Here is a 26745-nt window from a genome sequence, read left to right on the forward strand (position 1 = left end):
ACATTATCCCTGATACAACTTCAATTTACAGTTTTAATTCAGCATAATACTGCACAAATATTTTCTATCTTAAACAATGTACATTTTATTATATTGCTCCATACCTACATAGTCATTAAAACGTTTGTTATTACCTTAAGAGGGTCTATATTCAACCTTAAATTAAAAAGTCAGTTATAATTCCCATTTGTTAAGGAAGTATAAAATAAGATAAAGACAAATATTGTATCACGGCCAAGTCTTTTCAATAACTTTCTGGGTTAAAATGCAGAAAATATAACAAATCTCAGAATTAAGTTCAGTGGGGAGAGAATATTTCCATTAAATTGATAAGAATTCCATCACTAGTATTAGTATCAATTTGAGAAGGGATATTATAAGCATCCACACTAGAAACTTCTCAGTGAAGAAGTTACTTCTTGATGTTCAATGTAGGGCAAATGAGCCTTAAGTAATAATTTATATTTCCAATACTTTCAAAAGCAAGTTTTGATATAAGAATCAGTTACCCATGAAAATAGATGAAATTCACTGAAATGACCTAGTTTTATAATACAATAAAACTTGCTATTTTCAACTTTATAAAAGTAATGTTCCTTAGAAGAACAGTTGGGAGGATTCTAGATATCTCATCAAAATACAGGTCTTCCTAAAAGTAGAGATGTTTTAAATGGAATGAGATGGCTTGTCTGTGGAAGGAAGTCTCTGGGGACAACTGTTTAGAAGCCTAGCAGGCTTGGTAGGTTGATCTAGGCTACCAGGCTAGATCAACCTACCAGGAATGACAGAACCAAGGAGTTATACATCCAAGATGTGGTGAGACATCTTGGTGGGACACCTCTAAAGTGTCTGCTTACGGTTAAAAAGATCCAAATGTTACATAAGGTAACAATGATAAATAAATATGTACTACTGTCTCCTCCATTCCATCGTCTTACCATCTAGAGGCAAATTTTGTTAGATTTACTTGAATCTTTCAGATACGTTTTATGCACAGAAATTTTGTTTTATTTGTAAAACTTTCCTTAATGTAATTTATTATGCCTGCTTTCTGAAAATTTCTCTTTTCACTTAACATTATTTTTCATTTATGATGGCATAACATTCTGGTTTGTACAATATAGTGAAAAAACAGGTTTGTTTAAGTGATACAAATAATGCTCCAACAACATCCTCATCTGTGGGCACTTATATGCTATAGTTCTAATTCCTAGAAGTGCTAAATCAGGGATGGTATGCACATAAAGTTGTGAATGATTGCTCTTGATAATGCTCTTGTAGCATTGACAGTAGGAGAAAATGTGTTTCTTCACATAGTTCCTGACTCTGGCAAGACTGTTCAGTTTCTGCCAATCAGAAGGTTAAAAAAAAAAAAAAAAACTTATCTCACTGTTTTAATTTGCATTTCTTTGATTACTAATGAGATTGAGCATATCTTTATAGGTTTATTGGCTATGTCTATTTTTTTTCCTGAAAAATACTACTCGTTAACATTCTTTGCTTCTTTCTTTTTTCAGGTCGATTTCTTTTCAATTCTTTCAGAGGTTCATAACGAAGTATATATGGATAAAATTATATGACTGAATTTATTTCAAAATAACCCAGTGAGGAAGAGGAGAATGAGGGGAGGTATTTACAGGTAAAACAAGATAACAGATAGTAAAGTTGGCAATACATTTATAATTTCTGAGGCTGGGTGACAGGTACCTGGGAATTCATCACACTCTTCTCTTTTGCATGTTTTAATTTTTTCATAATATAGTTCTTTAAAGTGCTTTTCTCATTTTTCTCTTATGATTTTCACATGTAGTATTTTTTCATATTCTTTTCATTATGGTTTATTATGGGATATTGGATATAGCTCACTGTGCTATACAGTAGGCCCTACTTGTTTATCCATTCTATATATAATAGTCTGCATCTGCTAATTCCAGACTCCCAATCCTTCCCTTCCCCACTCCCTCTCTCCCGTGGCGTCCACAAGTCTGTTTCTGTTTTGTAGATAAGTTCATTTGTGTCATATTTGAGATTCCACATATAAGTGATATCTTATGGTATTTGTCTTTCTCTTTCTGACTTACTTCACTTAGTATGATAATCTCTAGTTCCAGCCATGTAGCTGCAGATGGCATGATTTCATTCTTTTTTATGGCTGAATAATATTCCATTGTATATATATATATGTGTGTATATATATATATATATATATATATATATATATACATACCACATCTTCTTTAACCATTCATTTGTCAATGGACATTTAGGTTGTTTCCATGTCTTGGCTATTGTCAATAGTGCTGCTATGAACAGAGGTGTGCATGTATCTTTTCGAATTATAGTTTTGTCTGGATCATATGTAGTAATTTTAATTGATTTATAAGAACACTTTACAGAATAAAGAAATTTGCCTTTTGTTACAGAAACTGTAAATAATCTCTATGGACAGATATCAATAACACCATTTATTGAATAATCTATCTTTTCCCTCTCTGATGTGGAAAACCACTTTTTTTTTTTTTGAGGTACATGGGCCTCTTGCTGTTGTGGCCTCTCCTGTTGAGGAGCACAGACTCCGGATGCGCAGGCTCAGCGGCCATGGCTCACGGGCCCAGCCGCTCTGCAGCATGTGGGATCTTCCCAGACCGGGGCACGAACCCGTGTCCCCTGCATCGGCAGGAGGACTCTCAACCACTGCGCCACCAGGGAAGTCCTGGAAAACCACTTTTATCTTGCATTCATTTCCAATCTACAGACAAGTTTATTTCTAGACTTCCATTTTGTCCTTTTGGCTTGTCTTTGCATATGTTATGCAGTTTTAATTTCTATATCAACATATTTCCTGAGTTGTTTTGTCTGTTCTTACTTAATGATTTTCCCAGATGACTTTTATAATAATTGTGTCAATTTTCCTAAGTATCTATTATGCTTATAAATATCTCTCCCTCTAGAACTGCTTCTCTAACACAGTGTAGCTTGGTTTTTTCTTTGACATCAGTATGTTTTTACCTGGGGTCTCATCTGTTGCATTCAAATTCTGAATTCACTTGACATACCGCTAGCTCACGAATGTTAAATAATTCTTTTCTCAGTGCAAAAAATATTTATTTAGCTACTGTGAAAGGTCAAACTGCAAAAACAGACTGGTGTAACATTTGAACACTACCATTTATATCAGTCTTATTTTTATGAATAAGCACTTGACTAGAAATTCAATAGAGGAGCATGTCATAACCAGTATGAGGAGAAGAGCTTTAAATATAATACACTAATTTTAGTCCTAAGCGTTTCAGTTTTTCTTTATTGCTCTACAGCTTAATAGGAAGACGAGACTTCTTAAAGAGGAAAAGTATTTTTTATATGGCTTGATCAACTTATTTGAAATAAGCAGCAGAGAGCATCTGTATTCACACAGCAACTGTTAAATTAATCTGTGTTAAGTCAGCCTCAAAGCACTTGGATGCAGCTACAGGATGTGAGTGTAACAGGATCGCACAGACTAACACCTGATAGGGCCTTACACTTGCTAGGTCAGAAGGAAGAAATGGAGAAGAGGGAATGTTTATCCTTCTAGAATCAAAACATCAAACACCCCTGCAGTCTCTTGGGACTGTCTTGAAAAATTCAACCCCTCCCCAATCCAGATTAACCCCCTGAAATAAACACTGAAATAAAACTCCCCCAAAACAAAAACAGACTGCTCCATTCTATTCATACTTTGTGAGTTAATGAAATTTAAGAGTCACCTGAAACCATCAAAGGTACATGGTGATTTTTTTCCTGAATCTAATGTCTGCATGACATGAGAACAGAAGTACACCGATCAAATGTGAAGAGAAATGCACATTCCTCATACATAGTATGAACAACATGTGAGCAGGTCCCCAGAGGTTTAAGTTGCTTCTACCTAAAGCATGAGCACTACCATTTCAGGAAGCTTCTGCAGGTGCTAGAAGCCACGAGTCCCATCAGAAAGATGTCTCAATTATCTCCTTCCCAGTCCCCTTTGATACATGACAAACAATCTCTATTTTCAAAGGGGTTAGCAGAGATCTTTGAAAGAGAGCAGCCAGGAATTTTGTGGCTGCTTCCAGCTGGTCCCAACAGCCAAGACTGTCGCTTGTATAGGGTCACTGCTGAACATGCCAACAAGGGGCAGAACTGGGAGGGGCAGGAAAGTGGGCGGGGAAGACAGTGGCATCCCGGATGCGATGCACATGCTTGACATTCCTTTCCTAGTGGTTTTTCTTCTGGGCTCACAGACATCTCAGACTCGAACAACTTAACCAAAGTTTATGCAGGATTTTAAATAGGTCATTCCTTGTACAGAATGGACTTGAGGACACAGGGAGGGGGAAGGGTAAGATGGGACGAAGGCAGAGAGTGGCATGGACATATATACGCTACCAAATGTAAAATAGATAGCTAGTGGGAAGCAGCTGCATAGCACAGGGAGATCAGCTCTGTGCTTTGTGACCACCTAGAGGGGTGGGACAGGGAGGGTGGGAGGGAGACGTAAGAGGGAGGGAATATGGGGATATATGTATACATATAGCTGATTCACTTTGTTATGCAGCAGAAACTAACACCATTGTAAAGCAATTATACTCCAATAAAGATGTTAAAAAAAATAAAATAGGTCATTCCTGTTTTCAGATGTTGAAAATGTTATCAGTGAAATGGTGAGATAACACAGCCTTCCAGCTATTTGATAGCACTGAAATGTGAAGCTAAACAGTGCAGTGTCACGGGCCACTGGGCTGCTTCCCCAGCCTTTGCATTTTCACAGGGGTAAAATGGAGCTGACTTGAACATCAAGGATAGCTGTGAAGGATCCGAGGAGACGTTACAAAGAGACTTCAAATGAAAACCAGGGCCATTATTCATTCAGGGCCTGCTACTGTTCAGGTTCTATGCTTTGTATCTGATTCTAAATTGACTTTTCCTCCTGACCGGCTTATTTATAGATACTTTGTAGATGTGGAAATTTAGGTCTAGGGAAGTTAAGTCATTTTCCTGCTCGTTGTAGCTCTATAATTAATTGAAGGAGTTGTGACTCAAATCCAAGGTCTGAATGACACCAACGTCTACACTCTGAACAATCTTGTTTGGGGTTGAGAGAAAGGGAAGTAACAGGATTGGGATGGAATGGGTCATTGTAGAAGGGGAGAGGGCACCATGTAGAGACATTGGTGCTTGGAATTTTGTGCAGGTGAGGCTGGAGGGAGGGGGAGCCTCCAGGAACTGAAGGTGGAACAGATTAGTCTTATTGCTCAACAAGCAGCCACTGTAACCCCGGTCTGCTTCCTCAAGGAGCTAAATGCCTAGTCCAAGAGGAAATACCCGCTGAACTCCATCCACTACTCCATTTTGCCAGAGGCAGAAGAGATAAGTGGTTAAGAATACAGAGAGTAAAGATAGAGAGCTTGAACCTGGTCCACTTTCCAGCTTCTTCCCTGCTGATACTTCATGGACTTGATACATGGAATGGGGATAACTTACCAGTAGCTCCCTCACAGGCAGCTGCTGAATACATGAGAAGCACTTCCAACATTGCTCAGATCATAGAAAGAGCTAGATACCTTATTTTATTATTGCAAAAAATAATTTTATTTTTGCAAAAATATTATTTTTGCAAAAGCCAAGAAAGCATCTAGACTTCCATATGCCAGAAATAGAGCTGTTTATTCTAGAACTAATAAATCACACCAACATAACATGATTGCCAAATTTGTAATGCACCTTAGAAACAAAAACTAAAACAAAAAACCCGAAATAACTGTAAAACAGTATTTCTTCCCATTTTAACTTTTTGAATAGAGGCAAAGATGAATTATTACACACTCTAAGAGCTTTCTTGAATGTTTAGAACACAGAACGTCTTCCATAAATCCCTCTTGATTGAAACATACATTCTTCTCCAAGACTGAGTAAATTCAATATGGAAGACGCTGACCATTAGTTTCCATAAATGATTCATTAGTGTGAACCGTCAGTGATAAATTATGTACACATAATTCATGTAACAGCTCACATACTTCCTCAGACTCCTCACGGCCTTCGCATTTACCATTCCCTCTAGCTTGAATACTTGAAGGAGAGGAAAAAACAGTTTCTTTCCTCTACCCTCTTAGGTTTGGTTCCTGGTTCAATGCAAATTAAACTGACAAAAGACAGATCAACAGAGAAAAAGCATACACATTTTATTTGATGTTAACATTTTTACATGGGTTGTAGGGCAGGGAGGGTAAGAAGAGGTTCACAAAAAAGAAGTGACATCCCTAAAGAAGAGACTCGGTCTGAGAGATTATATACATTTTAAGAAAGAGCAGTTAATTGTGGAGACATGACAAAGAAAAAGAGGTTTGGGCTTCTAGGGGTGGCGTTTATTGATTGTATATTTTCTGTGTTCTATTTATTTAAAATAAGTAAAAGTAAACAACATAGTCCTTGCTCCAAAAACCTATGATATGAAATATGGTAAGATATAACTGGTTACATGTCCATGTGAATAGCAGTTAATAATCAAAGATTAATATGAGTCTGGCTGAATGGGTTCCACAACCTTACACAGGGTTCTATGGAAGTGACACTTCATCTCACATTGTTCAATTCAAAGACAAATCCGGGCTTCCCTGGTGGCGCAGTGGTTGAGAGTCCGCCTGCCGATGCAGGGGATGCGGGTTCGTGCCCCGGTCCGGGAAGATTCCACATTGCCGAGGAGTGGCTGGGCCCGTGAGTCATGGCCGCTGAGCCTGTGCGTCCGGAGCCTGTGCTCCGCAACGGGAGAGGCCACAGCGGTGAGAGGCCCGCGTACCACAAAAAAAAAAAAAAAAAAAAAAGACAAATCTACTTCTTTTTTGTGGCTAAAGATTCTTACTTTGGGGAACTTCATGGAGTAAATGTTTCTGACTTATTTTTTAACCACATAAAATCAGGAGAAACTTAAACAGCAGGGAAATGGAAGGAGGATGCTTTATTTACATCTGTGTAATCACATTACCTGATTAACGCTTCCAATGAGTGGCTCTAGAAACTGAAATCACAATTTCACTGATGTCTACATTCGATCCCTGACTGTATTTGTCAGGTCTAATAACTTCTTACAGTCAAACTTCTTCCTACAAAAGTGATCATGGAACTACTGAATAAGAGAACTGCTTGTTTGAATTACTAGGTCAGGTTTTCTTTATTTCTTCATCTTCGTTAATCTCTAGTTTCTGTTCATCTATTTTTCTTTGAGTACTATATTAGAGCCGACGGACCACTGTGTTGAACACTCCTTGAGAGCAGCAATTTAGATCATTCAATAACTACTTAAAATACTGACAAGTATTCGGCACAGTGTCCCTCCCTACGTCACTACTTTTATCCTAACCTTGGGTTGGAAATGCCAAATACCAAAAGCACATGTCCACTATTACAGAGCTCCTGTTGCCCTACACAGATTCATACATCCATTAGACATTATACTTATGAACAACTGAGAATGGCATGAGATTTAATGTTAAGGAATAAAATGCAGGATTGGATAAAATGGAATCTACAGCATGATCTCAAAAATGCTTTAAAAGATGAAATAAAACACATTTGTGGGTGGTAGGGTCATGCATGTTTTTATATTTTCTCTAAGTTACCTACAGTGAAGTTGTAATACTTTTCTAACTCAAAAACTCTTATATGTAGTTTTAAAAAATATGACACCCCCAAACAGTGTAAAGCTCTAACTTCTGTTTCTCTTGGTTATATATACTATGAAAAATATATGGAAAATGGCTAAAAAAGTGAATTTTTTTAGGCTTAAAGATCTTTTTTTTAAGTTTAATAGTCAACTGCCAAAGGAGATACAGATATCCCTGTACTTTTAACTCATTCCTGCAAGCCCTGAACACTTTAAGCATTGTCTCATATATCAGCATTTGCAAAAATGCAATTGTTTTCACCCCAGAATATGAAGAAAACGCAGTGCATGCTTAACTTAAAGATCAATCGCACCTTGTGGGTAAAGTCTAGCCACAGTTGGGAAGTCCTAAGATTCAAATAGAAAAATTGTCACGTTTAAGACTAAATCCAAAATCACTAAACCTAAGTCACCGAGTAAATTTAAACTCTCTTCAAAGCACTCATACAATCTACAACATCCAGGCTGATACATATTTTAAAACAACTTCCAACTTTAAAAGTTCACTCATCGTGCTTTTTCATACCATAAAACAAATACTTTACAGCAATGATCCCAGGAGTACATCAACCTCCTGCCTTCGCCAACCCACAATGCTGTGTGGTAAGTTTTCCACATTTGCTTGCATTTGGAAAATAACTACTTTACATGCCAGGGGTGCACTGGGCTTAAGTTGTCAAAAAATATCATACTTCAAGTATAATTGGGTAAGGGCTATGGGCACACACGGGCAGCCTTCCAAAAAATGGAAGAAAAAAGAAAAAGAAAGCTTAACCCAGTGTTTCCAGGAAGAGACCTCATACACACAACACATTGTGCATAGTACATAATGCCTTGTTGATCTCCTTTCCTTTCACTGGGCAGTTGACATTTCAACCAGTGTTCAGAGTTACATACTATGAGTCCCAAAGGGTCCACCCAACTCCTACTCCAACAGTGCCCACATCAAAAAAAGACAAAATTGATCACTGGACCCAGCCATCATCTCACATTACTATTCCCCTGAGAGATTCTAGATATCCCTGGTAATTTTATCTACCCTGCCTCAAAAGAGAGTTTTGTCTGGATCAGGCCATGCCTATCTCAGGTGAGCCAGACTTTCTTAAAACTCAGTATTTAACTGATAGCAACCACCTAACATTAGTACATATTTAAGTGGACTCTGCAACATAGAAAAGAAGGAAGAATCAGGGTGATGAAGAAATATTAGAAGCCAGAGGACAAGGATAGGGCTTTGACCCTTAATATTCAAATGATATTGGGCAACTCAGCATCTCCAGATCCCAATTTCTTCATCTGTAAGATGAAGAGGCATAGACAGGAGGTCTTATAGACCTCCTCCTGCTCCTTATAGAGCAGGATACTACCTGCTCTAAAAACTGATTCTTTTCCTAGACAGTAGTGAGTTGAGATGGCCCTTCTATAGCTGCACTGTCCAGTATGGTAGCCACCAGCCACATGTAGCTATTGACTACATGAAATGTGGCTGGTCTGAATTAAAGTATGCTCTATGGGTAAAATTTTGAGGACACACAAAAAATGTAATCTATTTCATTAATAATTTTTATACTGACCCCCCAAAATGTAATATATTTCATTAATAATTTTTATACTGACCATAAATTGAAATGATATTTTACATTTATTGGGTGCACTAAAACACACTAGTTTTGCCAGTTTCTTTTCTCTTTTATGTGGCTACTAGAAAATTTTAAATTATACTTGTGGTCCTATTATACCTGTATTGAACTGCATTGTTTTGGAGTTGGGCCTAGGCATTAAGTGAGGGCCAGAGAAATTCTAAGATGAAATGACATCAGGAGAGCATCTGAGTGGAACATTGCCATTCCCTGGCTATTCACTATTAGGACTTGGAGCTTATCATTTCCACACAATACTTATAAATGGCTGTTTTAAAGCCTTGCTTTTGTTCTCTTGTTCTGCTCACCAACAATGGATCAATAGCAAATAACACTGGGCCTAAAAATAATCAATATCATTTCATTTACTCTAAGCTAAATCTTAATTATCAACTGTAGGGCTGTATTACAGGATTGAAGCATAATCGTAAATGGATGCGCCTTCACACCCACACAACTGTTTTCCGTTTCCTTGAATTGCTTATATATTTAAAGTAATAACTGAGTTACCTTCACAAAGATGATCAGAATCTTCTTTTTTAAAAACTCACATTCGAATTTAATAGGAACAACTAAAATAAACTTGCATGGAGGGAGCACATTTCATTGATATCTAACTAGAAACTTTCCCACTAATTTTTACAATCTGTATCAATTAATTTAATGTATTTTATTTTATTACTTTTTAAATTTAATGTATTTTAAATGATCAAGGAAGCAGAGATCATTTCTAGAGAGCTTGTTTACTTAGAAATACAACAGGCTATGAACAAAGCCAATAAAATATAAGATTCAGGTAAGTCGAGAATAAATATTCTTCTCAGAACATTTTCTTGGACTGCCAACTTTTTCAATTAGGAAATCTTAAACAAAGGAATCCATCTATTGATAATTGCCTGCAAAATCAACTACCAATTATTTAAAGCAAGCAACAGTCCCTAACTCTGAAATCCAAAGCCAACTAAAGGCACAACCATTTCAGACTGGACTTAAACCATAGCCAGTAATTAAGTCAAATATTTTCAGATATATGAAAGCAGAACAGAATTCAGAATAAAATATGCCCTTTGAGGAATTTTTAAATAATAAATAATCATAAATAAAGTTTAAAAATAGATTTTCTATATAATCTATATGACCATTAGAAAACTATTCAGGAATTAAATAACAAGGTTTTCTTATATTTTCAAATTCTAGCTAATATATTTAAAACAAATATTCAAACTTCCATGATATAATTTACCACCCACTCTTTTTATGGGGAAAAAAACAGTATAATTTCAAAATATGACCAGGATAATGTGAGAGAAATATATGTTCAAACACATACTGGCTCCTCTTTCTGATTCTCATGATTAATCAACAACTATTTCAGACACTACAAACTGTCAATTGTTTTTCTGAAGGCAGTCTCTTTAAGTGATAAGATAAAATATTTTCCTTGCTAGACACTTCAAAAGGAAAAAGAAAAGAAATGCCAAGATTTAAGATGATCAAACTTGAACTATGCTTTTGATTAGTCTTAAAGAGAACCAAGGGTTCAAAAAGAAATAATGTGGAAAATAAAACCAAGAGTAGTTTTTGAGGAACCATGATATTTTAGACATTTCCTTAAGACAGAAACATGTACAATATTTCAAACTATTGGGACATATTTTAAATAAATCTTGAGGTGCTAGTAAAATGCCTACTATAAAAACTCAGTTATGCCGTAACGTGGATAATTATATCAAGCCTGCTCAAGATTCTAAGTTTTTATCCCTCATCTTTATTTCATCACATACTTTTGGTAAATATCTTCATTTGTCCACATCTAGAATAATTGAAATGAATAAGAAAATAGATAAGTAGTTAAGATGAATTTTAAAATGGCAGCCTCGTTTTTACTGATTTATTTATTAATTTTACTGGTTTATTTACTAATAATTTACTAATATATTAAGGCTTATTTTCCTCTTTTCCACAGATTTTACAATTGTTTTAATAACACAGGTGCACATAAGCAGATCTGAAAGGGTGTGTAGCAATGGAAAAGAAGTTGAACATGGTAGGGAAATATAGCTCAAAAGAGATTCCCAGTATCATCCTCTTCTCTTAAAACCTCAAAGCTTGTTTTATCTGCTATTCCTTTCAAAGAACAAGCACAACAACAAGGGTGCTTTAGGGAAGCTTCTAGATCAAATGAAAGATAGTCTACCAGTGCAGAGAGTAAACTGATACTGCCATTATTATCCACAGAGCCACTGGAATTACACCTGTTTCCATCACTCTGATTGAAAGGATTTCCAGGACCCCACCACCTTGGGTACAATCTGCCACAGTAAAGGCTTAGCTCTTGGGTGTTCCCGCCATAAAAATAAAACAGCATTCTCCATCTCCTCCTCCATCACTTCCCAAAGATGTGCTTCTTATGAGGTTAGCGAGCAGATAAGGAGAAGTGGGCAAATCCCCAAAACCTAATCTAATTGCTCAGAGAGAACCTTTCCTTTGGTTTGTTTATTAGTCTACCCATTTTTGTCTATATTCCTTTGTATTGTATTTCCTCTACATCCCAGAATGCCAGCTGTCACCCAATACCCTACCTCTGCTTTATCAGTAAGGAAACCTGGAATGTATTCCTGGTGGCAATACTCCCAGCTAACAGACCACATGTACCAGCCTCCCTTGCAGCTAGGTGCTACCATCTGGCTAGCAAGATGAAGCAGACATTGACAAGGACTTCTGCAAAGGCTCCTAAACCTAACTGAACCACAGTCATCAACGGCTACTCCCATTTTAGGAACATCTAAAAGGACCCCTTTGCTGAGAAAATGAAGTTCAAACTCATCAAGGCATCCAAAGCTCTTAATCTCCTACTGTCCCCACACCATCCCCCCTACCCACATTCACATGGCTTCCTCTTTTTAACCTCTACACACTTGCTGCCCCTTCTGTCTGGAAAGCCCTACCATGAGCCAATTAACCTCCACTCATCCTTGAAACCCAGTTCAAATGCTGCCAGTCTTTTCCATGAAGACTTTGTACCTTCTTCCATTGTGACCTTTGGCACACTGTACTTAATTATTTCTGCATCTCTTTCTTCCCCTGTCAGGCTGAAAATCCTTCAAGGAACAGACTGAATCACTTCTCTGTTTATACATAGCCCCACGAAGATTCTAGGGCTCCTGTCACCCTGAAATACAGAAGGCATCCAGCACATGTCCAAAAAAATGAATGATGTTTTTAAAAATTCAAGAAGTAGGAGAAAAATGCAGTGAGATAAGAAAATTAGGAATAATGAAAATCAAAAATCCAAGTGACTGTCAGTAACACAGACACCAACCACCAACACCCTGAGAAAATTTGGAATAGAGACAAAACAGGTGAACACACAATCCAAGTATCCAATTAAACATCCTGCATTAAACTTTCCCCTCATCTGCTAACCGAAGGATCAATCCACAGGCTTGGGTTTGAGTTTCACATGTTACATTTCTGAGATGAATGAGCAAACCAACAATGAGGTTATGTGTCAGATTTTTTTTAAAAGCATAAATAATTTAACAGTGGCAATAAACCCTGAGAATGATATTTTAGCCAATGTTTTGTTTTTTTGTTTTTTTCCAGGAAAAAACCCCAAAACTTAAGCTAAAATGTTTTTCTCTTTACTGGCTACTTATGAAGTCAATAATACAACAAAGAACACACACACAAGAAATATTCCCAACAAACTCAATACTTCCCATCTGTGTCCTTACAGCACCACCCAGAAAATTCACAAAGATACAGATTTAACCTTTGAGTCCAGGCTCATGAAAGTGAAGTGAAATATTTAAATGGAAAATACAGACAAGGAAAGGAATTGCTTGGGAACTGGGTGGGTCTGCTTCCTATCTTGTTTATTTAAGTATATCCTCCCTGTTCATCATCTTTGTCCTGGATGTCTCAAATGGCCATGTTGATTAATTACTCAGTCCCAAGTTCCCGGTACTAGCACTATACTAAGCTCTCTACCCAGCAGCCTTTGCTTCTAGTATTTGAGCCATTCAGTCACATGGTCACGCTCAGAGAATTCCCTCCTCTCATAATTCACTAAACAAGTATGCAGTGATTCCAAAATTGCAGTTTTGTCACAAATGTATTCTTGAAACTGGAGCTTTTCACAATTCCTCAAATCAATAGAAGTACATAAGCTGCCTTTCTGTTCCATCGTCCTATCAGTTAGCCAAGAACCTGCCCCGCGCAAAACAACTATAGGATTTTCAAATTTAGTTTACTTTTATTGGATTGAAATTTTCTGGATTCTGTGGTGTAAGAGGATTTAACACTTGACACAAAACGTTAAAAATAAGCCTGAGAAAACACTGACAAGACACAATGCTAATCATGACGACCTCAATTAGATTTTCAATGCCTGTCAAGTTAATAGTATATAGTGGCATTGGCTTCAAGCCCTTGAACTTGAAAAGTACAGTTCCTTTAGAGAATAGAAGTAATAGAATTTCAATTTTTTTCTTAAAGGGCCAATTTTGATCCCGGTTCACATTAAAGTAAAAAGTAAATATTAGCTGTAAAATGGCAAAAAAGCAGAAAACTGAAAAGAGACAATGATAATGAAATTTTCATTTTGATGTCCACTCAATTTCATTCCAATACATAATGTGTGCTTTCTAAATTCTACTATCTTATTCAAAGAAAATCATTTCTAGGCATCCTCAATTGAAAATGTCCCAGTCAATCAGAGGACTGATGAAATAGTTCATGAACAAGGCATTTTTCTGCTAGGTCAACTGAATGTCTGAAGTAAAGAGTTGCAAATGAAGTCGTTGACAGCATTTATAGAACCTTTTCACAATAAAATGTTTTAGAAAAGCCTGAAAAAAAGAAATCTTATTTAAAAGGCTTAATTGTTTTCTGTACACTTATAGTTAGGTGTCATTCACAATTTTCATAAACATAAGAGAAATTAATTCAACTGTCAAAAATCAAACATAATTATCATTACAGTATAAAATTCCTAGAGTCCTGATTTTAAAACTTTTGTCAAATATTTCGTAAACACTAGATGTAAGATGTAAGGCACTGTAGTGAGTACGGAACAAATTATAGGAAACCGTGTGTGGTCATACTCAATAGTCCCTTCTCTGCCCCACCATTTGTTTTTCAAATAATACTAGTATTTATTATTCTAAATAATAAAAAAGCAATAGTGATAATCACAGTAACACTTATTACAAGAAAAAAATACTTATTGTAAGTAATAATACAGTCATTTTAAGCACTACTAATGATAATAATAATACTTAAAGTAATATTAATTACTATAATAGTAATGCTTACTATGTTCCTAATAGTAATGCTTATTACTATCATAGCAATATTTATAAGTAATAGTGGTAATTCTTATAGGTACTAACAAAAAATAGTGGTAATAATGGTAACACATTCCTATGAAAACAATAATAAACAACAATAGTATTACTTATCACTATAATGATATAATGGTAGTTTCCCAATTAATGAGATCTTATCACAATTAAGACATGACGTCAATCACTACATAGATGATTTCCCCCTATGCCAAACCTCATTTTGCCCTTCTCTTAAATGGGGATATTAAACATCCCAATTTTGGGCTTGGGGGAGGGATAAATGAGAAGGTTGGCATTGACATATACACACTAATGACATAAAATAATCAACAGGGACCTACTGTACAGCACAGGGATCTCATATTTAATACTCTGTAATAACCCATACAGGAAAAGAATCTGAAAAAGAATAAATGTATGTATAACGGAATCACTTTGCTGTATACCTGAAACTGACACAATACTGTAAATCAACTATACTCCAATATAAAATAAACTTTTAAAAACTAAATTTATTTATTTATTTTTGGCTGCATTGGGTCTTCCTTGTTGCGCACGGGCTTTCTCTAGTTGTGGCGAACGGGGACTACTCTTCGTCGAGGTGAGCAGGCTTCTCATCGCGGTGGCTTCTCTTGTTGCGGAGCATGGGCTCCAGGCATGCAGGCTTCATTAGTTGTGGCACATGGGCTTAGTTGCTACACGGCATGTGGGATTTTCCCGGACCGGGGCTCGAACCCGTGTCCCCTGCATTGGCAGGAAGATTCCTAACCACTGTGCCACCAGGGAAGTCCCAAGAAGCTTTTTCATTTGGAGAAATCTCCAGGATTCAGGAACTCTGTGTGGACCTTCTATCTTCAGGCAAAGAGAGGGGGCAGTGTGCCTCTGGAACTCCTTTATACACAGGGACCATTCAGATTTGCAAATATTGAATGGACTGAAGTCTGGCCACACCTACTCTTTGCCCTCCTGGGGCTTTCTGCCTCTGCTTACTTGACTTTCCTATGCTTCTGAAGCAGGAATAACTTCACCCTTCCCACTTAAATTTTTACATGTTGATTTGTCATAGCAGCAGTTCAAGAGTTCTCTAGGCAACTTGGAAAATACAGAAAAGCACAAGGAAGAAACTGGTACTCTCACCGCCTGGGAAATTGTTCTGTTCTACAAATACGTATGTGGAGGACATGCCACGCATGTGGATAGGGATTCTGAAATAATGGGGTGAGCTGGATTTGAAACTGAGCAGGACCCTCTCAGGTAAAAATCCTTTCCCCCGTTTCTTGTTTGTAGGAAATAGGCTTCCTTCAGCCTCCTAGACCTTCCTGAGTTCCTGCCCCACCATTTTTGTTTTTAATATCTAACCGCCAAAGTAGATCTGTGTCTCTGGTTATTGTTTTACATCACAGTGAATAAACAGTTCTCTCCTCCAGATATCTAAGTTTACATCTGGGTAGTGACCAGGTCAGAGAATTTTCCTGATAACACCACATAAAATATCACACTCACAGCAGATTTCCACCTAGCATTTGCTTATGATATCCTTACCCACCTTAATTTTTTCCAAGTCCCCTATTACTTGCTATTTATTCTGTCTACCCCTCATTATATTGTAAAGTCCCATGAGGGGAGGGACCTCAGAAATATTGGTTAGATGAAGGAGTGAATTTTCCTTTCCTGGGTGTGCCTATAAAAATCTAAGTTTCTGTATATGAAAATATGCTAGTAACTTCTCTATAGACATTTGATTTTAATTTTAAATTGCTCATTCATCTAATATGTAAGTATCTGAATAAATTATTATTGGAATGATCAGTCTGCATGTTTGCAAGTTTCTATGGGAGTATCTTAAAAACTCAACATTTGTATCTTCAAACCAATACACCGCAATGACAAAACTATTTGTTTCAAAAAAAAAAAAAAAATAAGGGGGCTTCCCTGGTGGCACAGTGGTCGGGAGTCCACCTGCCGATGCAGGGGACACGGGTTCGTGCCCCGGTCCGGGAACATCCCACATGCCGCTGAGCGGCTGGGCCCGTGAGTCACGGCCGCTGAGCCTGCGCTCCCTCCACAACGGGAGAGGCCACAACAGTGAGAGGCCCGCGTACCAATAAAAACAAAAAACAACAAAAAAAACATAAGTAATTAAGAGCATCAGCATGGGGAATATTTGCTCTCAAATATAACTTTTCATATGATGTTTTTATGTTAGTCTCTGAAGAGTTAAGCAAAGATTTCAAAAAGTTTGCATCAGTTTTAAAGGCTCAATCTTCCAAGTAGATAAGGCCTCTTTTCTTCAAAAGATGAAAAAAATCAATAAATATGGTTACAAAGCAGCACTTATCTATCTTTATCATGTGTGCCTATTAATTCCATTACAAAATAACTGAGTTGTGTTATTTATAAAAACAATAATTATGCTTTTGAAAAGCCATCCATTAGTAAGAGCAAAAATAAAAAGTCCTTTCTTTGGACTAACCAAGCCTTAATAGACAATACTATTTTCTTCATTTTTGCCTAAAAATAAAAACTATGCTGTCTTGTTAGTTTTACTGTAATCCAGCACGTGCAGACAGGAGAAACAAAAAATGAGTTTGTGGTCACTTGGGGGTAAGAGGTCAGGTCTAAAGTAGACAAATGCGTCTCAAGTGTAGGACTAAACCTCTTGTCTTTATTCCTGTAAAATGCCTCCACCGGGTCAAAATATATCAGTCATTAAAGCTTTGAAATTTAACAAAGCAACAAGAGTAACAATGCATTTCTTCACTTAATACAAATGACTCTTTTTTTTTTTTTTGCGGTACACGGGCCTCCCGCTGTTGTGGCCCCTCCCGCTGCGGAGCACAGGCTCCGGACGCGCAGGCTCAGCGGCCATGGCTCACGGGCCCAGCCGCTCCGCGGCACGTGGGATCCTCCCGGACCGGGGCACGAACCCGCGTTCCCCGCATCAGCAGGCGGACTCTCAACCACTGCGCCAACAGGGAAGCCCCAAATGACTCTTTTTGACAGAGCAGATCTCTTATTCTCTTAAGCATCCTTTAAGGCTGAAAAGTAATTTATCGGTCCCAATCACCTAGGATGTCTTAAACATTCTTTAGTGCAGATAGAATGTGGGTTTCTGTGGAAGCAAAATGACAGCATAGGCCAAATTATTAGATTCTCTATGAAAGAGACTCAAGCAAAGAACTATTTCATATCAACAAAATAAATCAGCAAATATTTTTTTTCTTGCTCAAACTTCTCAACTAAAAGTCATCGCAACTCGGGAAGAAAAAATAGAGAGACCATCTGGAAGTTAGAAGATACAAATACTGGGGTCCATCACTAATAAGACCTTAAGAATTCTAGAATTTGTTCATCTACAAAACAGGGTGATTGTTCTTTTCCCTTTTCTGAAATGTTCATCTTGCTTATTCCTTGCCCCTGCTCCTTCACCCTACATAAGTGGTTGTGGGGCCTGCATTCCCCACTGTATCCATTCGGAGCAGCATGTTTATTTCAAACATGGCTACAATAATTGCATCCTCTGAATTGAACTCACTTTTTTTGACGGAACAGGACAGTGATAAAGAAATACATGAACTGGTGTGATTTTTAAAAAAACATATAGATTCCTTGGGATTCTGCTTATTGATTCTTCAATGTGTTAATACCTTCACCACAGTATCACCAATTTGGGGTATTCTCAGATATCTTCAGCCTAATTTTGAAACTGAGATTAGAAACCTTTTATTTTATAATGAGCAAAATATGCTGACTTAAAAAACTATGCTTTTAATGAAGCAGTAGATCACTATAAAGTTTTAGAGTAGACCACCATAGAATTTATGATCGTCTAGCTAGTAAAATAATTCATTTTATTTTGAAAACTGATTTCTTACAGAAGTGTTACCTTCTCAAGCAGTCTGCTTTTTGGTTTCCTGGTCCTCTGATGAAGATTATTTCAAGCTTCTATTCTAGGTAGCATCAAAATTCTTTTGCTGGCATTTGAAGTCTTCCATTTCTGCCTAGATTGGCCAAACCTGTTTATTCACTTTTCTAGAAAAGGTTTTGCTGAGAACTAAACCAAGCTTATTCACAGCTCTTTGCACACAGCTGATAATCAACTAATAGCTGAGTTAATAATCGAGCCAGAATATAAACTTGCTCAATTTTAGACATGTCTAGCAAGCTGCCAGGGCACACACATTTAAAATAGGTCTTACTCACTTGTGTAACAACTGCTTATGCTTTTTACATATTTCTGTATATTGTTCAAGTTTTTCTATTAGCATGAATTGTTTTAATGCTTTTTAAAAAAGCCAACTGAAATATAAAATACATATGAATATTTAATAAATGAAATTTTATAATATATATTTTAAAAATTTTATTTGTGATTAAAATTTTATCTGCAATGTCTTTTCTACAATTTAAATCAAATTAATTCCTTCTTTGCAGAAACAAGCTGCCAAATTCCTGTAACAGTCTTAACTGGTCGGTAAGTGCATTAGTCAATAAGTCATGAAACATCATGTAGTTTTTTTTTAAACTTTCAACAATGTATGAGATTAAATGTATCTATTTTACATCATTATCATCATCATCATCATCATAAACAGTAATTGTAACTAACAGGTAGTGCTTATAAGGTGCCATCATGTTACACATATATTTACTCATTTACTGTTACTAGAAGTTTACATATATATTTACTCAATCTTCAACAACCATAAACATTATTATCCCCATTTTACAAGGGAAGAAACTGAGGCAGGAGCTACCCACAGTCAATATCTTGATCAATGTGAAATGCTGCCTTCCCAGAACACGTGAGAAACTCCACGACTTGGTTGCTGGACTGACATCACCTTGGTCTAAATCAAGGCTATAAATGTAGGAACAGTTCCACTATTTTCCATAGAGCTGGCTTTTAAAAGCCTTTCATCTTCCCCATTTCAACCACTACCTTCTTTCATAAAATACTACAATCCTAGCAACACTCAAGCTAAATCTGTATGTTATGTTTCTTCCAAATGTAGCTACACGAAATAAGTAAAATGGCCTCTGAGCTCCCCATCTCAGCTAAGACTTCACCTGTGAAACTGAGTCTTCCGTATCCCACTCTGAATAGTCAGCTAACTAATCTATTCAGCATCCCTTTTTCAGATATCTATTAGTTCATGAACACGTCCAGGTTTTTTCTTTTCTTTTTTTTCAGTGACTTACTTTATTCCTAGAGCAGTCCATTGGAATCTAGTTTTTGGTGCATTTCTATTAACCATTAATCTGAAGAGGAAAATTCACCAGATTTTTTTTTTTTTCAAAGAAAAACACTAGTGTCCTCACTGAAACAGTTATTTCTTAAACTATCCACGTTAAACTGAAAAAAACAGTTACATATCTTCCCCTTCCTCTGGTTTTCATCAGTTTGAGGGTTCAGGTGCTATTTGCTTTCCTTTTACTAACAACTACAAGGAAAACTAAGAAATAGACATTTTCTGGCTTAAACTTGTTACTCATTCAGGGGGTCTGCTCATTCCTTCACTTTGGCCTCCTCTGCCTGCCACCCTCCACCTTCCTCCAGCCACTCACGAGGGTGTATCTGGATATGGGCTGTGACACACAGGGTGACAGCATCCCCAAGGATTTGCAGAAGATGGTGCTAGTGTCAATTCTCACTCCGTACATATGTATGTGAGGTCCTACTACAAAAAGGAAACCATTTCATAGTCAAGTAGAAGATGAAGAGGTAGAAGACTACCAGAAACAACAACAAGCTGAACATTTTATTTTCCCCAGCCTCCTCGTTGCTGCCCAGTGAATCACTTTTTTCATCATGTACTCATCCCCTCATTCAAGGTCCTACTGAAGATGCCGACTCAGAGCTCTGAGACCTGGCTTTCAGCCCCTCACCTTCGGTCCTTCACCTCCTTATTTGGAATATTCCCTACTCCTCTCCAGAGTGTACCCTGCACCTTTGCTTTCTGTCTTAGCATGTCACAGTTCATGAGCACACACGTATAATGATTTGTGTATGGTCTGTGTACGGTCCCCACTAGACTGGAAGCTTCCTGAAGCAAATGATGGTTTTGTTCACCAGACTAGCTTCAGGGCTACAGGACAGAGCTTGGTCCAAAAGGAGAATCAATTAAAAAGGTCCCAAATGAATAGATGAGAAACTAAGAAAATCAAATCCAACACTGGCTCCACCCACACCCTCAGGGGTGTAGGTGTGTGTGTCTAAGAGGGGAAAGATGGAGAGAGGTATGTAAACAAATATGTAAAAGCAAAGACTTAATCTCCCCTCCCCCAACCTGAGATACAAATCTGGCTGGAAAGGAACCACCAAGAAATTCTCCAGGATTATCTCATCCTGCTGTTCCTTTATTCCTTATATATAGATGTTTATACTGTTAATATTTTACTCAGTATGCAACCTAATCTGTACTTTCCTCTTGGTACTTAACACTTTCTGTTTTCTTTCATAATCATGTGCCCGTCTTATTTACTCTGCAAACTTCCTGGGAACAGGAGAAGAAGGGTGAGGGCAAATAAGGTGTATGCAAGTCAATCTAAACCTTACTTCGTGGAGGTTTATTTTTAAAGTACATGTATAAGGCTTATCTTTGCATTTGTAACTGATGTAACTAGGCAGAGATCAGAGAAGTATATTCATCGAAGATGCTTTGTAAGTCTCTTAAGGTAATACATATCCCCTCCTAGATCAAATGTGCAGAAAGAGAAGGTACATTTCTACTGAATTTTACCACACTCAATGGTAGTTTAGTGGCCACATGAAAGGCACATAATAGCTCTGTTTATTTCTAGAATCACTGACAACCATCTTCATACAAATATCTGTATAGAAGTCTCTAGTATGCCATGAAAAGTAACACAAAATAGAGGTCCTCTAGCAACAGGGAGAAAGCCTTTTCCACAAGGATAACTTCTATGTTTTTCTGTTCTTTTTCCTGTTCCATTATAGTTCATTACAGGATACTGTATATGGTTCCCTGTGCTACACAGTAGGGCCTTGTTGTTTATCCATTCTATATATAATATTACAGTTTGCATCTGCTAATCACAAACTCCCAATCCAACCTCCCCGCCCCCCCTTCTCCCTTGGCAACCATAGTCTGCTCTCTACATTCGTGAGTCTGTTTCTGACCTCTCCATTTTTCTTCAAGCCAATGTTCAATGGGCCACATTATTTCCTTTTTTTTTTTTCAATCGGTCATTCCTAATTTAACCTTGTGATTTATTTAGTTATATGTTCCTCTTCATTTCCCCAACCAGAACCAGGGATCATTATTCTTTCTGGAGTACTCATGGCCTCCCAAGTACCCATCACATAACTGCTGGTTAGGGTGACAAGAGAGCCGCTTGGGTGCCCTGCCCGTGTCATGGCTTTCCACAGATCAGGCAGAAACAGTGATTCCTTATAGCTCACCATCAAATCTGAGCTCCACTATTCTGTGCTCAGGCATCTACCACTAGGTTAGTTCTGGCCAGTGTGAGTAGGTATATATTATCTGTGAGTCAGCACCACTATGAAAGCAGATACTTGTGATTAGGTTAAATCCCACAATAGAGGAAAACAAAACTTACGAGGAATCAAGTTTAAATAAATAAATGCCAGGGCCTTTTTAACTCATACTCTGTCACTGTACCAGGGAGAATCATCAATTCAGGTAATGAAGCTTCCCCCAGAAGCTGAGCCCGCATTGTCATTGCCCTTATCCATTCTTTTTTCGAGCCATCTGCAGCAGATCTATTTTCTAAGCCCTACAAAAGACAGTCAACTCATAATTACATCTTTTCAGTGGACAGAGATTTAGCTGCATAAATCCCCCTCAAACCTCATCAGAGTGAATTGCCTACTTTTCCATTAACGCTTTGCAAAATGCAAACTGTGAATCTCACCTCCACCCTTTGAAGGAGGTGACAGTAACCAGTGAAAATGTCCAAAAGGATGGGAGGAAGAGCAAAAAAATGCAGTCAAAAAGGCTAAAAAATAAATCTGAATCATATTTGCCTACACGCTGCCTCCTTTTACACAGAAAAAAATATTGCTCAAAAAAGTTAAATATTTACTTTTTGGCAAAAGCTTCAACTATTGGAAAAATCCCAGCTCCCTTAAATGCATTTTTTAAATAGAAAACCAAATTCTTCAACTCTTAAAACAATCTGCCTTAACGAGCCCTGAGGTGATTTCTGAGCCACTTGTAGGAAAAACAAGAGGAAAAAAGTTCAATGACCTTGTAAATCAGGGACTAAAAAGCTGTAACGGTGTGACACTCAGTATAGTCTCAGTGGAATTACAGGAAAACATTTGTCCAGAAATTGCTTTCTTGGAAAATCACTATGAGGTAGGGGAAAAGGAGAAACTAACAAACAAACAAACATACGGGGAAGGGAGGTTACCAATGGTAAAATACAGAATGGGAACCCAAAGGATGCGAAATACAACCTTTTCTGCCCCAGCTGCCAAGCAAACAACTTCTAAGCATCTTCAGATAAAAAGGAAAATAGTTATTTTGCACAGGCGTTAGCTGAATGTTCGAGAGTTGGATCAATGGGGAAGACTTGCTATACACCTAGCGGTGGGTGGATTTCACCAGGCTGCAGCCTCCACAGATTTTCTTTGCTGCACTGCAGAGGCGCCATCTTCTCCGTCTTAATCTTCACTCAATTCAACCCTTTCATCTGCACCCTAAAAAAAAGACCCTGAGGACCCTCCACAGCAGCCCGCGCCCCCAGAGGAGCTAAACCAGAGTGCCCAGCGCTGCCAGGGAAGAGGCCGCGCCTTCATCAGACAAACGCCTCCTTTGATGCACAGGAGGGGAGTGCTCGTGCCTCCCCACCACCAGCCACTGCCCTTTGCAGACGCACACCCCACTCTCCGTGTATCTCTCCCCAAGGACTTCACAACCGAGCACAGAATCAGCAAGCCGCGGAGGTGATGGGAAGTGGGGGGGAAGTAGAGGGGCCCCGAGGCGCCGCCAGAGCCCCCTCCGGGACAGACGCGCAGCGCTGGGAAGGGAGTCAGGCGGCAGCCTCGGTGGCGCACAGACCAACGCGGCTCAGCCCACCGCGCCCCGGGCTGGCGAGGGCGGGGTGTCGCGGCTTTTGTTCCCGGGGACCTTCGCCCTCACCGGGAGAATCGGAGGGTGCGAGCGAACGCCCGCAATGTCTTGGCTTGGGGAAGGAGAGAGGTGTCTGCGGGTGTCCGACCCCTCCCATCTCTCTCAACTTAACACAAAAGGGAGACGCAGAAATGTACAAAGTTTGCCCTGCGGAGGGTGTTGCGCGACCCTGCATGTTGGGGTCGCACTCGGGCGGCAGCCCCGAGCAGCCGTGAAGAGGAAAGAGGAGGAAGGAGGTCTGGCCGGAAAGGGGTGGTGGGGATGCTAAGAAAAGGTGAAACGGGGCGGAAAAGGCAAAGGGAAGCGGGGGGTGGGGGGTGCCCAGCTTCCCGAGCTGTCCCGACTCCTCCTCGCCAGGGCCCGAGAGAAAGGGAAGGGCAGCGATTAAGTGACGGGGACAGGATCCAGGGACGCTGCGTTTTCGGTTTTCCCCACGTGCTCCCTCCCCCTATCTCTCATCTGGACGTCTCTCGCCTCCCCCCGGCCCCCAAGGAAGGGACTGAGTCAGGGTCCGAGCTCAGGACAGCCTCCTCCTCTTCTCGCCCCCGACTGGCGCGGACCCAGGGGCCCGACGCCTCGCCCGCTCCCTCTCCGCTGGCGGAGCGCTCGTCCCCAGGGCAGGGCTGGGCCGGAGGCGGGGATGCGCAGGGCGCCCGCAAGCGGGGGTGTTGGGCGCGGAGAGGAGAGGGGTCCCCTCGACTGCCCCCCGGCTCTCTGCATTAAAGACTCAGAGGGAGCGGGTCCCCTCCTCCCCCCCCCACCCCATTCCGAGGCGCGGCACCCACCTCCAGCGCCCGAGCAGTCCAGGCGGCCAGCAGGACCAGTGCCAAACCGGGCAGCATCGCGACCCTGCGCGGGGCACCGAGTGCGCTGCTGTGCGAGTGGGATCCGCCGCGCCCTTGCTCTGCCGGTGTCGCCTCCGCCGCCGCCGCCGCCGTCTCCTGTGGCCCCGCACTAGCGCTGCTCCGGGTGCTCTCTCCTACCGCTGCCGAGGAAACTGACGGAGCAGCAGCGCGGCGGCGGGGCTCGGAGCCCGGCGAGTCAGCTGATCCGGCCCAGCCCGCTCGGCACCCGAGAGAGACCCCTAGCGGAGCCGCTGGGGAGCTGCGCTCGCTCGGCCGGGAGGGGCCTGCGCCCCCGGCGCCCACAGGTGCGGCGACCCCGGCTTCCCGGGTTCCCCGAGCGCCTCCCTGGCCGCCGGCCGCCTGAGCCCCGCGAGCAGTAGGAGGGAGAGGCTGGGGCCGGGAGACGGACGGCCGAGGACCAGGGAAAGGTGAGTCCTAGGACGTCTGGGATGTAGAAAAGTCGAGAGCGCTCCGCGCTGTGACCCGTGAGCTTGACTCATCCGACCCCGCAGGCCGCTCGGGGGTATCGTATAAAGGGCTGCTTCTGGGGTGCGTTTTTATCCGCATTTCGCTTTTTGTCTCGGTTTGAAGAGGTGGGGGAGGCGTTTCTGGAAGAGAATGAGAACAAGACAGGCTTAAAGGAAATAGGATTTCTTTGCTTGTAAAGGAAGCAAAAGCCTCATTTTTTTTTTCCCGTCAAAAGCAACCACGAGCAACCTGGAATTTCTATCTTTAGACCGAACCGAAGGAGAAAGGCGCCGGTCCTGGAGAAGAAGCAGCGACCTATTTACTTCTCCTTGAAAGAAGGTTTTTTTTTTTTTTTTTTTTTTTAAAAACACCTTTTTTGGGTTTATTTTTTGTTTGTTTTTGTTTTGAGAAGGGTACGGTCATCTGAGGTTTTTGTTGTTGTGGTTTTTAATCAGGCAGAGATGTAACATCATCTGAGATGTGGGTGAAGTGAAAGTTAGGAGGGGAAGGGTCTGGAACGATGATTCCAATTAGACCCCCATACCTCAGAACTTCTGACCTCAGACTCTGTCCTTGTTCTTCCTCGTGTCTGTCCTAAATTACAAAATCAGCCTTTTGGGAAGCCACTTTCTCCCAGGTTAAACACAAGCCATCCAATGCCGGGTTAGTATCCAGTGAGTCTAGAATGGGCTAGAACTGCCCAGATACCTCTGCTCGACCTGAAAGAGCATCAGCCACCAAGGCACAGCCCAGAGTGGGCCTGGTGGGAGGGAAGGAAGCCACGGACTTCAGATGTGGGATCTCGGCTCAGCCAGGAGGATGCTGGCTTCTTTCCCAAGAAATCGGTATTTCTCTGCCAGCTCCCCTAGGTGTTGTCTTCTGTCTTTACTTACCAGGCATCCAAGCCTTGCCCATGGATTACTTTTCCCCCTGAATGACCTCTGAATGTCCTCAACAAATAATGACAAACATTTGTTACCGCAAGTCATTTGTTTACATGCTGTATGTCATTCACTTCCCATGAACGTCAATGAGGCCCTTACTGTTATTATTCCCATTTATAAGTTAGGAGCTGACACTAAGGATCTCCTCCCTAATCTGACAGCAAGTAAGTAACAAAAAGTTGGGACCGCAGGGGAGATAAGCCCCAGTGACAGCAAAACCCAGCTGCTTCCAAACATGTTTACCCACCACTACAATTCTGTCTGTCCCAGGTTTATAGGAGCAATTGAAAGCATCTGAATGCAAATAGGAGTATGACTCAAAGATATGGAGGGAACAGGATCAGCTCCCAAATTTGCAGGGTCCAGCGCAAAAGGTGGGACCTTTTGTTCCAAAATTAAGAATTTTAAGATGGCAACAGCAGAATGTTCATACAGGGCCCTCCCGAGCACGGGACCCTGTATGACCCAACAGATTGCATGCCCATGGAGCCAGGCCTGGGAGGGAAGAAGTAATTTTTAAGAGTAAGGGACTTTCACTGAGCACAAAATTCAAAAATATAGAGGTGAGGTTTTAACTATGAAAATACAAGGCCTTAGATTTGGCATTTTCCCTTCCCACTGTTGAAACACAACCCCCCCCTCACCCATCCCTGGAAGAGATGTTCCCCAGGGGAAGATGTCTAGCTGCTGACTG

The 26745-nt window shown here is 40.1% G+C and overlaps 1 protein-coding gene across 8 annotated transcripts in view; it reads right to left on the reverse strand.

Moving 5' to 3' along the window:
- Positions 1-24887, reverse strand: part of APP (amyloid beta precursor protein) — a 283850-nt gene extending 258963 nt beyond the window's left edge. For 3 of the 8 annotated variants that reach the window (XM_067034956.1, XM_067034954.1, XM_059065311.2), the window contains exon 1: positions 24580-24832. In XM_067034956.1, coding sequence (XP_066891057.1) covers positions 24580-24636 — 57 coding nt within the window. In that variant the 5' untranslated portion in view covers positions 24637-24832. Of the gene's footprint in view, positions 1-24579 lie in introns of all 8 variants that reach the window. The other 5 variants (XM_059065310.2, XM_059065309.2, XM_067034957.1 and 2 more) reach the window with 5 other exon arrangements.
- Between the last annotated feature and the right edge of the window lie 1858 nt (positions 24888-26745).

Source organism: Kogia breviceps, chromosome 5, assembly GCF_026419965.1.
Source record: "Kogia breviceps isolate mKogBre1 chromosome 5, mKogBre1 haplotype 1, whole genome shotgun sequence".
NCBI lineage: Eukaryota > Metazoa > Chordata > Mammalia > Artiodactyla > Physeteridae > Kogia > Kogia breviceps.